Genomic DNA, 16,499 nt, shown 5'->3' on the forward strand with positions numbered 1-16,499 from the left:
GACTTTAGAGCTCCATTTCTCTGATCACTGGTGGTCTCAACGGTTGGACCACAAGCAAATCAGCAAGTTAACCTATTATCCTTTGAATCCTGAATATTGCTTGTGTAATAACTCTTATTCCATTCATCTGCAGTTTCTTGATCCAGTAACTGGTACTTACCGCTATTATCATTCACCAACGCACACTGTTCACATGTATCCGCCTGAAATGAAGCCGTCATCTGCACCTTTATCGACTCAAGTTCAGAAAGTCAAGCATCAGGCACATTCAGACGTAGACAAGGAGCAAACCAAGTTGAAACGATCATATTCTTCTCCAGATTTAACCCAGGCTATTAAAGAAGAAAAAAAAATACCAACACCAATAATCAACCGTGAAAATAAGTAAGTTTGCTCATCTGAGTAATTTTGTAGATGATTGGAACATGTTCTGTTGAAAATACATGTTCTCAGATTGATTCTAGTAGGATTTGTTTTCCTAATCCTAGACATGACATGACATAGCTTTTTCCGCTGGCCATTGTTTTTGCGTTCTATGTACTGAAAAGACACTAGTTGTTAATTTTGTCAGAGGTTATCCAATAGATTTTCTTTATTACTTCTGGTCTGCCAGCTTATTTCTTTTCTCTGGCGTGATTCAGACTCCGACCAGACGTTTTAGCTGAGAGACATGGTCGACCGTCTGGTCCGGGCTGTAAACCAATCTCTGGACCATTTAGAAAGCAGAACCCTCTTTCCCTGTGCATACTGTGCTCTTAGGCTACTTTCACACTTCCGTCTTTTGTCCTCCGTCGCAATCCGTCGTTATGGGCAAAAAACGGATCCTGCAAATGTGCTTGCAGGATGCGTTTTTTGCCCATTGACTTGTATTAGCGAAGGATCGTGACGGATCGGCACACGTCACATCCGTCGTGTTTTGGAGGACGTGACGCACAAAAAAAGTTCAATGTAACATTTTTTTGTGCGACGGGTGTCCGCCATTTCCAACCGCGCATGTGCGGCCGGAACTCCACCCCCTCCTCCCCGCTCATCACAATGGGCAGCGGATGCGTTGTAAAACTGCATCTGCTGCCCACGTTGTGCTAAATTTAGCACAACGTCTGTCGGTACGTTGGGTCGACGGTTTTGCGACGGCCCCTTACCAATGGAAGTGTGAAAGTAGCCTTAAAGAGGGTCAGATGAGGTGCAGATGTTTGTCGATGCACATGGAATTCAACGAGGTTTTGGCCAAAGAGCGGAAGCACCCGGACAGGCATTTCTACAGACGGAGGCGCGTGGAGATTTTACAAGATTTTCAGAAGAACTTCTCACCATTGTGGCCTTCTTTAATTCCAAAATGTTTCTTTGTGTGTTCTCTTCTATAAGTAGTAAAGTGGTCCGGAACATCACTTTGCAATACTCAAGACTGTATAGAACTGATTGACGCAATTAAAAACCTAGTAAGGAACTTTATTGTTGCAAGATGGTAACGTAAGCCTCTACTTGTGGAGCTAATGGGTTAAACTTCATAGCTGCTATGTTACTGGTCTCTTACAGGACCACTCTGGTGAAAATTAATATTACTTCATTACTACCAAACAGAGAAATTAATTAAAAAACAAACTAACTTTTGCCTCAGTTTTTTAAAGTTTGGATAATTGCACTTTTTAATTGTAACAAATGATTTGTCTTCTAGACCAACAACCCACGCTAAAACCGAGATCACCAAGTTATCTGCATCTAAGATCCGCAGCCTGAACCCTGTGTTTGGAGGTGCCGGCCCAGCTCTTACTGGTCTCAGGAATCTTGGCAATACCTGCTACATGAACTCTATCTTACAGTGTCTCTGTAACACTCCCCACTTGGCTGAGTACTTCCACAAGAACCGCTATCAAGCAGATATCAACAGGTAGGCTTATTCTTAACCTATGTCCTTTTTTCCGCCAGGTGATATGTAAAGCGGACCGTTCGGTAGATTTCACAATATAAACGCATTATATCATTAAAAATGATTGTTAGGTGTGATGAGACTGATGTACTTACTGTGAAACTCCACATCAGAATGTCTGTATAATCCAAATAATTAAATGAGCATCTTAGTTTAGAGGCTGTGTCTAATGAGCAGTGAGATTTTGCTCCAGAAGCCCCCCAGTTGGTCTCCCTTAGCTAGTCAGAAACGCCCACACAGCTGTGTATCCTTTAAAGGTTGTACAACTAGTCCAGGTTCTAGTCAAGACACTAGTCCATTTTGTATGGGACCGCCTGCAAATTAGGGGGCTCTTGTGGCCCAAAGTATCACATTTCCAAATAAGATTGGGATGCACATGGCAGAAGACCCTAAATCCTGTCTGCTATTCATAGACTTGGATTATTGTTCAGTCTCTGCAGACTGCTTCCTTGTCCAAAATGGATCTTCCCCTCTCTGTAATTCAAAAACTAGCCTGTTCTTCGGGAATAAGTAGCTTATTCGTATAATATGATTTACAACACTTACTCTGCATGGATCATAATATGTACTCCTTGTCACTATTTTTTGTAGCCTACATTTTTCATCCATTCCAAATAAAATTTTGTTTTTTTATGATATAAAGTTCGAGTCTTGTTGAATAATTAGAGAAGTCAAGAGTCAGTGTATTCAGTCTCCATCCATCCCGCCTTACTGGTAGCTGAGACTGAGCAGAGTGAGATCGCGGCAAGGAGGAGGGGCGCTGAGGAACTGGCAATCTAGTGAGGTGAGCGGAGATTTAGTGAAAACTTTCGGAAATTATTATACCGCCATTCTGACGTGACTTTTCAAAGTAAGCACACCAGGCTTGGCAGGTCACAGAAATTTGTTTAGTGATGTATGCAGTTTGGATTGTGAAATTTGGTAATATGTCAACTTTAAAGCAAACCTAAGAGATTATGCAGAAAAGGACCAGATGTACACAATGAAAATATGGAAACCTCTTTACTTGTTGGTTATTATCCTGTACTATCAGTTTGGGAAGTTACAGGCCTACAATCTTACATAATTACCGCAGAAATCTCGAAACAGAGCAGATTTTGCTCGGATGCAGGAGAAATCGTTGCCATTGTTGTTTTTTGCTTGTTTGGGTGAATGTGATGCCTGGGATTCTGAACAGTGTCTGTTCTGCACAGATTTAATCTTCTAGGTCATAAAGGAGAAGTGGCCGAGGAGTTTGGGATTATAATGAAGGCTCTTTGGACTGGTCAATATAAATACATAAGCCCTAAAGATTTCAAGGTAACAATTGGAAAAATCAATGACCAGTTTGCGGGATACAGCCAGCAAGACTCCCAAGAGCTGTTGTTATTCTTAATGGATGGACTCCATGAGGATCTCAATAAGGTAATCCACTTTCTGTTCCTAAATGAGTGCACCTCTGTTATACTGTAGGAATTACTGTTAATACATTCTCTCTAAATGTGCTAGTTTAGGGACTTGGTGGTTAAAACTAAGTACTGGTGTTAGTACTTGTATCATTTACAGTGGTGTGTTGAAGATGGATATTTTTGTGTAAAAGAAGTTGAGTAGTGTCCTCAAAGGGGAAACGAAGAGTGGAAATGGCAGTGTCCCTAGTATATGCCATCATTTTGTGATTTGTACTGGCTGACCTCTCCCATTGAAGGGCCCCTCCAGTTTTACCAAACAATGCAATTGCGCATCGGTATTAGATACACAGCACAGTCTATATGTGATTGTTGGATTCTCTGCTGACGGACTCGCACCATCCGTCAGCAATCACCCACTGATGGCATATTGGAGGTGTGTGTTTTCAGTCTTTGTAAAAACAGTAGTGATTTGTGATGCTTTGCTCTCATTTCTGCGTAGCATGGTTAGAAAGGAAGGATGTTTTGGCATAAGCACATGGCGAGCTCCTGGTGTAAATGTCAGATGTCTGTGTTCTTTTGGCCTCTGTCAGCCCAATATACGATGCTTGTGTTCTGAGTGTCTTCGGTGTGCTCCAAAAATGTGTTAGGATATGTGCACACGTCAGGATTTCTTGCAGAATTTTCCTGACAAAAACCGGACATTTCTGCCAGAAATCCGCATGCATTTTTCTCTATCGCCTCTCATTGGGGGACACAGGAACCATGGGTGTATGCTGCTGCCACTAGGAGGCTGACACTATGCAAATAAAAAAGATAGCTCCTCCTCTGCAGTGTACACCCCACCGACAGGAAGTAGGATATTCAGTTTAGCTTAGTGTCAGTAGGAGGTGGACACGGGTCTTTCATTAGACCCTTATCTACCTCAATGTGCGTCGTTTTCTTTCAGATTTTCCGGAGGGATACAGGGTGAACAGTCACACCTGTACTCCCACAATACGGACTATGAGTACGGCGTGTACTGCCACCCCGTATCCTCATAGATTCCACAGCAGGACCAAGATCCTAGCACACAAGCGTGCTCAGAAGTCCGGTCCTGGCTCCGTCCCCCACCCACTCGCCCACCAGAGCCTGTCGGTTGGAGGAGACGAGGACGTCCATCACAGCTCTCTGGACGTCTCATGCCTTCCTTGGATTAAGGTTAGTAACGGACGACGTGGGATGTGTGAGGTGAGTATTTCCCCACCCATCCCAGAGTAGGCAGGATTCACCTTGGGCAGTCGTCACTGTTACTAGGCAGCAGGGATCTTAGCTGCAGGCAGCATTTGCTCACTGCAGCTGCTGTGACAGACCCCCTCATCCGCGCGGCGGCCTTTGCAGGCGGCTGCGCCCGTTCTGCTCCCCGCCGGCATCTTCCGAAGCGGCAGCCTTTGCAGGCAGACGCGTCTTCTCCTACCTGGCTGCGGACGCTCTGCCTTATGCCTCGGCGCGGTTACCTTTACAGGCAGCCGCGCTGTTCCCTTTATTTCCGGCGGCCGCACTGTCCTCTTTTTATTGGCGCGGCATCCCTACGGCAGCCGCGTCGCTTTTTCCCCCGGCCCTCTCCGGCGGCCGCCAGACTCTAATTTAGCCCCCGGCTTCTACTCGGGCCTAGTCTTCCGGGGCCGACTCCGCCCACTTCCTCTTCTGTCGGGCGGGCTTTTCTCCCGCCCGACTGTCATAGCCGCCTACCGGCGCCATCTTGGTGCTCCCCTATAGGCGGCTTAGTCTGTACCCATTCCTGTACAGAGCAGCTAGCTCCGCCCACTTCTCCCAGCCGCCCCATTCGGCCTGGGATCGCCGCTATTTTACTGGGGAGCGTTCTCTTCCGGACCTGGTGGCTATTATTCCCCAGCGCCTGGGTCCCCTGCATCCTCCTTAGGTCGCCGTCTCCCTGCTGGTGCCCTGGACCTGTGCCATGATCTGGCCGCAGCTACAGCCGGGAGCAGTCTATAGGACCCTACTATTGCGGTGAGTAGCTCTGCCATGCAGTCCATTACTCCCCTCTCCTGTTTCCCCTAATCTTTGGTCATCATTTAGTGGGTCTGCTCCCAGGACTAATCCTAAAAGGAGAGCGTTCCTGTTCTCCTGCTTCCGCTGGTCAGCTGCAGCAACTCCACTGTCCGTCCAGGAGTCCCTACCCCGGCGAGACTGAGACACCAGGATGTCACGACCCTGGGGTCCGGGCTTGACCGCAGTTGCCAGTGGGTCACAGGATTCTCCGTCTGGCCTTTTCAACTCGGGCCACAAGAGATCCAGACAGGAGCGAAATTCTAGGTTCCTTTTCTCGGAGGGATACAGGGTGAATATTCACACCTGTAATCCCACATTATGGACTATGAGTACGGCATGTACTGCCACCCCGTATCCTCATAGATCCGACAGCAGGACCATGATCCTAGCACACAAGCGTGTTTAGAAGTTCGGTCCCAGTTCCGTCCCTCACCCACTCGCCCAACAGAGCCTGTCGGTTGGAGGAGACGAGGACGTCCACCATCAGCTCCATGGATGTCTGACACCTTCCTTTCCGCTCCTTCTCGCCCTCTGGTCTGGAACGGTGAGATCCCTCTTCCTGATGTTCCTCTCTCTCTCTCTCTCAAGTGAGAGAGACGGGCGTCCTCGGTCATGTTTGCAGAGGAAGTTTCAGACTTGGTTTCAACAGGTACATAACCTTATTGTTGCGATCAACCAGACCTTAAGCATCATGGATACCTCTACGGAACCCGCAGAATAGGCGGTTTCGTTTAGACGGTCAAAACCACCTTCCAAGGTCTTTGCCCCACACACTGAATTTGTGGTGGTGCTTGTCAGGGGAAAGGCGAACCATACCAGATGCTTCAGACAGGGAAGCATCTCGGTATCCTATATTTCTTCTCCCCTGAGCTCATCGCTAACTGACGGCAGAATGCGGCCAATGGTGGACTTGTCAGTTCCCAGACTGTCTACCAACTTGGCCCCTCCACTTCCCTCATGGATTCCAAGGATACAATTATAGAATCGCTGGATAAATCAGCCTTGGAAATGGCTGCTTCTATGATGGATAGATGGATTATACAGCCTTGTAAGAGCACCCCGGCTGGAGCTCCTCCGGGGGAGCTAGCTGACCTGACAGACCAGATTTCCTGTGCAGGGAAATTTTTGGTATCTGCCCCCCTAGATGTGTGGCTTGTGCAGCTCACGCGTCCAGCAATATGGTGGACACGGCAGGCGGACTTGTTTTCAAGAAATCTCTTACCAGCCTCCCCTTCCAGGGGGCCCGTCTCTTTGGCTAATGCTGGAACACATTATTAAGGACGCCACGGGAGGCACGAGCTCCCTTTGTCCTTTCGCTGTTTCCTCTAGCTAACACAGACCGCGATCTCGTCTGGCTAGACAAAAGGCTTCCTTTAAGCCTACTCCTTCCCGGCGTCCCCGCAACTCCCATGGTTGGTCCACCAGGCCTAGATCTGGCAGATCTTCCTCGGCAGAACTCGGGCTAAGGGCCCAGCGTTCCTTTCAGTTTGGGCGGGCGTCTCCTGTTTTGTTCAGGAATGTTTGGCTGGCCTCGGTGGAGGACGCTTGGATCAGGGAGGTGGTATCCTCTGGATACAAGGTAGGGTCCGCTTCGAGGCCCGGAATCGCTTCTTCAAATCCTCCTCTGATCCCAGGTTTCTTTGCGTCCATTACCTTCCTTCTTTGTTCGGAGGTTAGCGTTTCCATCCCACAGCAGGAACGCTTCACAGGTTTCTATTCAAACCTGCTTGTAGTGCCAAAGAAGAGCGGCGCAGTTCGACCCATCCTGGCTCTGAAGTTAGTGAACAGAAGGTTCCGCCTGCGGCATTTCAGGATGGAGTTCCTCTGTAAGGTTCTGGCTCCCATGGATCCACAGGAATTCCTGTGCTCCATGGATATCCAAGATGCCATGCTCCATGCCCTGATTTTCCCAGCAAGCGGGCAATTCTCCTGAGTTATCCTTCGTTTCGCGATGCAGAAGGGTCATTTCCAGCTTGTCGCCCTGCCGCTCGGTCTTGCGACCGCTCCCTGTGTCTTCATAAAGATCATGGCCACATTTATGGCCATTTTGAGGATCAGGGGCCTAGTGCTCATTCCATACCTTGAAGTCAGGAGAAGCGGGCAATTCTCCTCATCATGCCTGCCTCTCTCTCAGGCCCAGGAGAGTCTGACCATTGTCCGACTCCCTGTCCTGTTTCTGGTGGCTGGCCAACAGAACAAGGTCTTGTCTTGTTCCGAGTCAGCGTCTCGTATTTTAGGCACGTTGTCAGTCGGGGGTTTTTGTTCTTGAGGAGAAGCGGGCAATTCTACATACGCCCTCTGCAAGGCCTTCGGCTGCCTTCCCTCTGTTCAGCAAAGATGGTACTGTGACGCATGGTGACAGCATCAGGAGCACTCTTTTTTGCGCTGTTCCACTTGAGACCACTTCAGCAGACCTTCCTTCCTCAGTGGGACACGTCTGTGCTGTCTCTGGATCCTCTGATCCGGGTTTCCATTCGACTCTAATAGCCCTCAACTAGTGGCTGTCATTCCCTCTCTTTCCCCAGGTCCGGTCCTCCCAAGGCAGGTGGTGACGGCAGTCACCAGCCTTCCCGGCTGGGGCGCGGTTCTCGCTATCCGTCAGTGATGGGGGCATTGATCGGAGCAAGAGTTCTCTCTGCCGATCGACACCCTTGAGATAGGGGCCATTCCTCTATCCCTGAGTCACTGTGAAAGGCTTCTCAGAGGTCTGCCAGTCAGAATCCAGACGTCCAATGCCTCGGCTGTGGCATATGTCTATTACCAGGAAGGGAATCAGTCTCTGGGCAATGGCAGAGCTTTCCAAGATCCTCCTCTGGGTAGAGGCGACCTTTTCGGCACTATCAGCAGTGCATATCCCCGGCGTGGCCAACTAGGTGTTTTCTCTGCCACGAGGGCCTTACGGCAGGAGAATGGTCCCTTCTTCAGGGGGTCTTCCTTTAAATTTGCCTTGATGGGGAACTCCGGACACGGATCACCTGGCGTCCCGACTGCTTATTAAGGTTCCACTGTTTGTTCCCAGGTCCGCGATCCTCTTCTTGCGGATACCGATACTTTGACCATTCCTGGGTTGCATTTTGTACTTCCCTATTTGTTCCTCCCTTCCCTTCCTTCCCAGGCTGTTGAAGCTCAATGCGGAGGGGGTTCCGATCATTCTGACCTCACCAGATTGGCCCAGAATTTTCTGGTCCGCTGAGATCGTCCATTTCCTCGCGGACTCCCACTGGAGGCCCCCAGACAGGCCAGATCTTCTGTACCAAGGACGGATCTGCCACAGAGTTCTTGGTGGCTCAATTTAACAGCTTTGCCGTTGAAACCTTCCATTCTGGCCGTTTTCTCTAGGTAGGACTTGATGCTGGCCTTGCTCTTAGTTCACTAAAGGGTCAGATAGCATCCCTTTCCATTCCTTTTCTGAAGTCCCTTTCAGTAGTCCTTAGCTACTGGCTACCATGGTACAAAGATTTATATCAGTCCTGTTCTCAGATCAGAACTTTTCTTCAAGAAGTGGCACATGCGGCTCTCCCGTACCAGACTCTCGTGGATCCCTGGGACCTCAATCTTGTTCTGGAGGCTCAGTGGGGTTCCCCCCTTGAACCTCCCCATGAGGCCTCACTGTCTGTTCTGTCCTGAAAGGTGGCGTTTCTGGTGGTTTTTTTCCTCCATTATGGGCGCCTCGGAGTTGGTGGCTCTCTCCTGTCGCCCCATTTCTTGGATTCTTCACCAGGATAGGGTAGTTTTACGGCCTTCTTCGCCTTTTCTTTCCAGGGTGGTGTCCTCCTTCTACTTTAGTAAGATCGTCCTTCCCACCTTTGTCCTGCTCCGGCCGATTCTCTGGAGCGTTTGCTGAGCAGGCTATGCCTGGTCAGGGCGGTGAGGATCTATTTTTCTAGGACCGCCTTCTTTAGGAAGACAGACCGTCTTTTTGTCATTCCAGACGGCACGCCAAGAGGCCTGTCGGCCTCCAAGGTCACGATTGTTCTCTGGATCAGACCTGCCATTCTGGAGGTTTACCGGGTCAAGAACAGAGTGACTCCTCCTGGTATTAGGACTCACTCTGCCCCGGGCAGTGGGCGCCTCCTGGGCGGTACACCATGGGGCATCCGCCCTACAACTTTGCTAGGCGGCAACCTGGTGTTCCGTTCACTCATTTGCCAAATGTTATAAGTTCCATACCTACGCTTCGGCAGTTGCCAGCCTAGGCGGAAGGATCTTGCAGGCGGCAGTGATGAGTACTCTGTCCTGAATGGAGTTTTTCTGCTGTTCCCACCCCAGGGACTGCTTTGGGACGTCCCATGGTTCCTGTGTCCCCCAATGAGAGGCGATAGAGAAAACAGGATTTTTGGTTGCTTACCGTAAAATCTGTTTCTCGGAGCCTTCATTGGGGGACACAGCACCCTCCCAAGTTGAACAGCTCCGTTTATTGTGTTAAACTGTTAAACTGTGGTGCGCTGCGGAGTTTGCCGGCGCTATATAAATGAAGATTTTTATTATATCATTATTCTTTCTTCTTTACACGTTGCTTCTCCTACTGCTTTCTCACTAACTGAATATCCTACTTCCTGTCGGTGGGGTGTACACTGCAGAGGAGGAGCTATCTTTTTTATTTGCATAGTGTCAGCCTCCTAGTGGCAGCAGCATACACCCATGGTTCCTGTGTCCCCCAATGAAGGCTCCGAGAAACAGATTTTACGGTAAGCAACCAAAAATCCTGTTTTTTCGCGGTTTTTGCTCGTTTTTTACCCGTTTTTTGTGCTTTTTTTTTTTTGTGGTTTTTCCAAATGCATTAGGGTATGTGCACACATTCAGGAATTTTCGCATTTTTTCGCGATAGGATGCATATGTATGCGTTTTTATCATTTAGAATGCATTCTGCAATTTTTGTGCACATGATGTGTTTTTTTTACGCGAAAAAATGTATTGCGGTAAAAAAAAGCAGCATGTTCATTAATTTTGCGGGTTTTTCCCGCTATTTAATGCATTGGGAAAAAGCACGAAAAAAATGCACAAAAAACGCACAAAAAAAGTGCAAAAACGCATGAGGATTTTTGGCAGAAATGTTCGGTTTTTGTCAGGAAGTTTCTGCAAGAAATCCTGACATGTGCACATAGCCTTAAATAGTGGGAAAAATGCGAAAAATCCGCAAAATTAATGAACATGCTGCTTTTTTTACCGTGATGCATTTTTTTTGCGGAAAAAAACGCATCATGTGCACAAAAATTGCGGAATGCATTCTAAATGATAGGATGCATATGTATGCTTTTTTTGATGCGTTTTTATCGCGAAAATTCCTGAACGTGTGCACATACCCTTAGTCCCCACAGCTGCATGTCTCGTGGCTGTTCAACAGCTGGCAATGCATTCAGGGATATAACATATTATTTGAGCACGACGAAGACACTGTTAGAACAGGAGCATGCTCAGAATAACACCTTATCAGAGCACATTCATCCATCACTAGTCACTATACCTTTATGCTTGTTGAGGAAAGTAGTTCAGCTATCTGTGCTCTTACAGTATACTTACAGCAACACTCCAGTGTTTCCTTTTATTGCAGTGCTGGAGTGGTGCTGCTAATGTAAAGTCCCTGCCTCTAGTTTTATACTTACCAGCTGCTGTTTTCCTTTTTTTTTTTACCCGCACCGCTCTGGTCATTCTCCAGCAGTTTACCTACTGGATTTCTTCAGTGTTTGCTGCGCTTAGTTGGCGGTCACTTTTAAATGCAAGTCTGACAGCCTCATTCTAGCCTAGGTCTGGCTCTCGTAGACCTACATTGAGAGCTTGTGACCTTTGCCTCTGACTTCTGGTCAGTTAGAAGTTGCTGTCAGAAGGTGATGGCCACAGAAGCGGAGCCATGCTAGGAACAGCCAAATGCTCTTCTTGCAACAATGTTCACTCCCTCCACTGGTCTCTTTAACTGCAGCCAATTACTGGTTTCCGCTTAGAAAAAAATAATTATCCCCAGAAAACCCCTTTAAAGAGAATCTGTCACCACATTTGACCACTTCATGTAAATGAGCTCTTCCAGGCTATAGGGCAAACTCTGTTAGGCAGGTAACCTTGCCCTCACAGCCTATGCCTGAAGGGGAGTTACCAGTGTGAGACAAGTAACTAACACCGTACAGCAGAACTGAACTTTGTCTCCTTATAAACACTCTGTGCAGCTCTCTTAGCTCTGCTGTATTGCAACGATATTACAACTCTGTCTGCCTGAGAGATGAAGCTGAGAGGAACCTGCAGCTGTGTCAGGTATAATCACACACAGCTCTGGAGTGAGGTCAGGACACCAGAGAGCGGCCATTACACATCACACTGGTAACACTGGAAACCATTACACATCACACTGGTAACCATTACATATCACACTGGTAACTCCCCCTTCTATATAAAATAAGCCTGGAGACAGAGTTATCTCCCGGCAGCGTCCGTCCCAGAGCCTGGAAGAGGTCATTTACATAGTGATAAAAGGTGATTTATCCCCAACAAGACATCTGATATGAGACAGACAGGCATCACTCTCCTCATCAACCTATAACCTGTATGCCCATACTAATAGCTTAGATAGGTCACATGTGGTGACCGATTCCCTTTAAAGGGCCACTGTCACCCCCCTCCAGCCTTTATAAACTAAAAGAGCCACCTTGTGCAGCAGTAATGCTGCATTCTAACAAGGTGGCTCTTTTAGTTTTAGGTTCAAGTATACCCCCAAAAAAGCGATTTGATACTTAGCCATAATTGGTGTCTCTAGCCAGGGAGGCTGCTCCTCACTCCCCAGCTCGAAACGCTCCTCTGCCGTCACTCACATCTTCTTGGTCTTTCTGCGCCGCCCCCTCAGCGCTGTTTACGTTTTCAAACTGGCGCCTGCGCTGTGTAGTACTGTTCTGCGCAGGCGCAGTAAGCTCTGGCCGTCTGCCGTCCAAGCCAGGCTTTCACACTGCGCCTGCGTAGAACAGTACTACACAGCGCAGGCGCCGGTTTGAAAACGTAAACAGCGCTGAGGGGGCGGCGCAGAAAGACCAAGAAGATGTGAGTGACGGCAGAGGAGCGTTTCGAGCTGGGGAGGGAGGACCAGCCTACGTGGCTAGAGACACCAATTATGGCTAAGTATCAAATCGCTTTTTTTGGGGTATACTTGTACCTAAAACTAAAAGAGCCACCTTGTTAGAATGCAGCATTACTGCTGCACAAGGTGGCTCTTTTAGTTTATAACGGCTGGAGGGGGGTGACAGTGGCCCTTTAAGCCCATGTGGTTCTCCTTGGTAACTGCTACAGCATGGTGCAGTAATAGTTTATCATGTTATTATACATGGAGATAAAAGTATACGTGACGTAATATCTCATTTTGTTTTACTTTCTATTTTACGTGTCCTTTGATGATCCGTGTAGAGAGTAAGTAAGCCAAACCATTCATGTTCATAAAGGCGAATGGCTCCATTTTCTGTTTATAAGATAGATCTGTGTTGTTTTTTGTGGGATAAGCAGTGACCTGAAGTAAAATGTCCGTGTGTTGTCCTGTTCCGTATCTGTCGTTTTCTCATTACAGCGGAGTATATGATCTTCACTCACATATGCTGCCTGACCATTAAATGTGGGTCATCTCATACCTACACACGTCTTTTGTTTCATTAGATGATTTACCACTTTTTCTTTTGTGTATTATTTAAACCATTTACCTCTTTACCAGAAGCCATCTTTCTACCGGCCTTGTAGAGTTCACCTGCGGAGACTGGGTCCTGCACACGGTTATCCTTAACATTGCCATAGGAGGCAAGCTCTACTTATCTGCAGACTGGAAAAAATCCATGTAGTGCAGTGAGAATGAATGGGGTTTACACCATAGTCCTTAAAGGGAGTCGGTCAACACTAAATGACTGTTCAAACCAAGTACAGGCATTTGGTGCATCATGGTGGGGGGGTCAAACATTTATATACACCTTCCCACCTGTTTGTTTTCCATCTATCTCCTGGCTTCATAATCAAAGAACAGGGGGCATGGAGATTGAGGGAATAAAAATCAGGTGAGAGGTGTAGATAGATGTTTGGCTGAACCATGAAGCACCGAGCAGCGGGACTTGGTTTGAACAGTCATTTCTGTGCTGACAAAGTCCCATTAATTGCAAGGATGTGCCTTTGTGTGATTGATAGGAGACTCTGCAACGGTACTCCCACCAGTCGTTCCATAGTCACACCTTGATGGGATAATCGTGGAGGTGGTTGTGTTGTGGATCAATGAAACTTTAGAGGTCATTGTTCTGTCCGAGAAACAAAGAAGACCATACTCAGATGTACAGCAGCCATGGGAAGGGCATTAACCGTAAAGGTTAAATTTGTAATCCATGCATCAATATTTCCTCTTCTGCAGCAACCATCCACTGTGCCTGGGCAGGCTGGCAAACACATGGTGTGTAGCAATGAGAAGTCCAGCATCAGCTATAATAAATCATCTTTATATGGCAAACACCCAGACAAAATCCATTAATTGCAAATCTATCTTTTCTTGCTAGCAACCTATTTATTTTATCCACTTATTGTCAAGATAAAAGGGTTCTTATGTCACCGATGCTGGACTACTCATTACTGTATAAAATGTATTTATATTACTGTTTGTTTATTTTAGCATTGAGCAGAATTTGGAGAGAATTGTTAAGTTCTATTAATTGAAAAAAATCACAAAAGGGAAGACTGATTAAATCCTTTTTTTTTCTGCAAAGGCAAATATTGCCTCGTATCTGAAATTATTTTTATTTGACACTTTTTAGGAAAGACCTTTGCAAAGAACAATTGTTTTTACATGTCCTCTGTTACACAACCAACCATCATCTTTACTTTCTGCATAATAGAATGTTAGAGTTGGAAGGGACCTCCAGGGTCTTCGTGTCCAACCCGCTGTTCCATGCAGGATTCGCAATATCCTCTCAGACAGATGTCTGTCCTGCCTCTGTTCGAAGACTTCCTTTGAAGGAGAACTCTCCACCTCTCGTGGCAGCCTGTTCCAATCATTGATCACTCTCAATTTCAAAAAGTTTTTTCTAATATCTAATCTGTATCTTCTCCCTTTCAGTTTAATTTCTTTGCTTCTCTTGTTTCCATGTACAAATGAAAATAAGGATGATCCCTCTACACTGTGACAGCCCTTGAGATATTTGTAGACAGCTTTTAAGTCTCCTCTTGGCCTTCTTTTTTGCTAGCTAAACATTCCCAGATCCTTTATCCGTTCCTCTTAGGACATAGTTTGCAGTCTGCTCACCTTCCTGGTAGCTCTTCTCTGAACTTGCTCCAGTTTTTCAATGTCTTTTTTAAAATGTGGTGCCCAGAACTGGACACAGTATTTCAGATTAGGCCTGACCAAGGAGGAGAAGAGAGGATAATTTCTTCACGTGATAGACTCTATGCTTCTTTTAATACATCCTAGAACGGTGTCTGCCTTTTTTGTCGCTGCATAACAATGATGACTCATGTGCAGTCTCTGGTCCATTAGTATACCCAAGTCTTTTTCACATGTGCTGTTGCTTAGTTCTATTCCTCCCATTCTGTAGACATAATTTTCTTTTTTCTTTGCCCAAATGTAGAATCTTGTATTTCTCACTGTTAATTATATTAGTCGATGCCCATTGCACAAACTTATCTAGATCCTTTTGAATACTTTTACTTCTATAATGTTAGCTATCCCTCCTAGCTTTGCATCGTCTGTCAATTTTGATTAGTTTACCTTCAGTTCCCTTATCTAGATCATTTATAAAAAAAAAACATTGAACAACACTGGGGCCAGGACAGAGCTTTGTGCTTCTCCACTTGAAACATTCTTACAATTGAATGTGCAACCATTTATTACCACTCTTTGAGTACGATCACTGAGCCAGTTATGAATCCACCTAACCATAATAACAATAATCTGTAGCCTTGACAATCCCATACTTGGTCATTTTTTCAATAAGGATAGTATGAGATACTTTATCCAATGCTTTGCTGAGGTCGACATGTACTCCATCATGGAAGGAAATTAGATTAGTCTGGCATGACTTGTTTGCTACAAACCCATGCTGGCTCTGGTTAATTACTGTATTCTTATTCAAGTACTTGCATACATGCTGTTTAATAAATTGTTCAAAGATCTTTCCTGGTATAGAAGTAAGGCTCACAGGCCTGTAATTTCCTGGTTCCATCTTCTTTTCTTTTTTGAAGATAGGGAAAACATTTGCCCTTCTTCAATCTTCTGGTACTTCTCCTGTTCTCAAGGATTTTTCAAAGATTTTTGTTAGTAGTTCTGCAATTTCATTTGCTAACTTTCAGTACCCTAGGATGAAAATCATCTGGACCAGGAGATTGAAATTATATTAAATTTGCTAAGTGTTCACTCACCATCTCTTTTTATAGAGTGTGGATTCCTTTATTCCTTCAATAGCACCGTTAAGATCAATTGATGTTACAATTGCTTTCTTAGAGGACACAGATTAAAAATGGGAATTCTCAACATCCTTTTTGACCACTTCACTCTTTTCATCCTGTAAAAACCCTATAGTATCTTTGACTTTTCTTTTGCTTTTGACATACCCCCAAAATCCTTTTTTTATTGCTTTTGGTCTCCCTTGCACGACTCACTTCATTACCTCCTTAAGCTCTTCTAATGCTTCCCCTGCAGACAGCATTATATTCTTCCTTAGATATGCCCTCCCCCTCCTCTTTCCATTTAATATTAATTTATTTTTTTCCTTTTTAAGAAGTGATTAAGCTTTGTGTTCGTCCACCCTGGTCTTTTTAAATTCTTCCAATTTTTCCTTTTTGGATTGTTACGGATTGTGCAGTGAGATTTCATTTAGCAAAATCTCTCATCCTTCTTGGACATTTCTGTCCTTTAGAATATCCAGCCATTGTTCCCTTCCTACCCTGTTTCTGAGTCTATTAAAATCTGCCTTTCTGAAGGCCAACCTTTAAAGTCTGAGTCCCCGCTGGTCTTCCTTCTCTAGTAATCCAAAATTCGAGGATAGCATGATCGCTGCCTCCTAAATTCCTTGCTACCTTTACTTTCTCAGCCAATTCCTCCCTGTTGGTATGAATTATTAGGTCGAAGATCACAGATCCACTTGTTCTCTTGTCTATCTTTTTGAAACGCAAAGTTGTCAGCAAGAGAAGAGAGCATTTTC

General features: G+C 45.9%; 1 protein-coding gene across 1 annotated transcript in view; it reads left to right on the forward strand.

Annotated features, from left to right (window-relative positions):
- USP8 (ubiquitin specific peptidase 8) overlaps positions 1-16,499 on the forward strand; it is a 110,554-nt gene that overhangs the window by 78,856 nt on the left and 15,199 nt on the right. Inside the window, exons 14-16 of the mRNA XM_077263671.1 lie at positions 134-384; positions 1,676-1,888; positions 3,121-3,331. Of these exons, the coding sequence (XP_077119786.1) occupies positions 134-384; positions 1,676-1,888; positions 3,121-3,331 (675 nt within the window). The remainder of the gene's footprint in view (positions 1-133; positions 385-1,675; positions 1,889-3,120; positions 3,332-16,499) is intronic.

Source organism: Ranitomeya variabilis, chromosome 5 (assembly GCF_051348905.1).
Source record: "Ranitomeya variabilis isolate aRanVar5 chromosome 5, aRanVar5.hap1, whole genome shotgun sequence".
NCBI classification, from domain to species: domain Eukaryota; kingdom Metazoa; phylum Chordata; class Amphibia; order Anura; family Dendrobatidae; genus Ranitomeya; species Ranitomeya variabilis.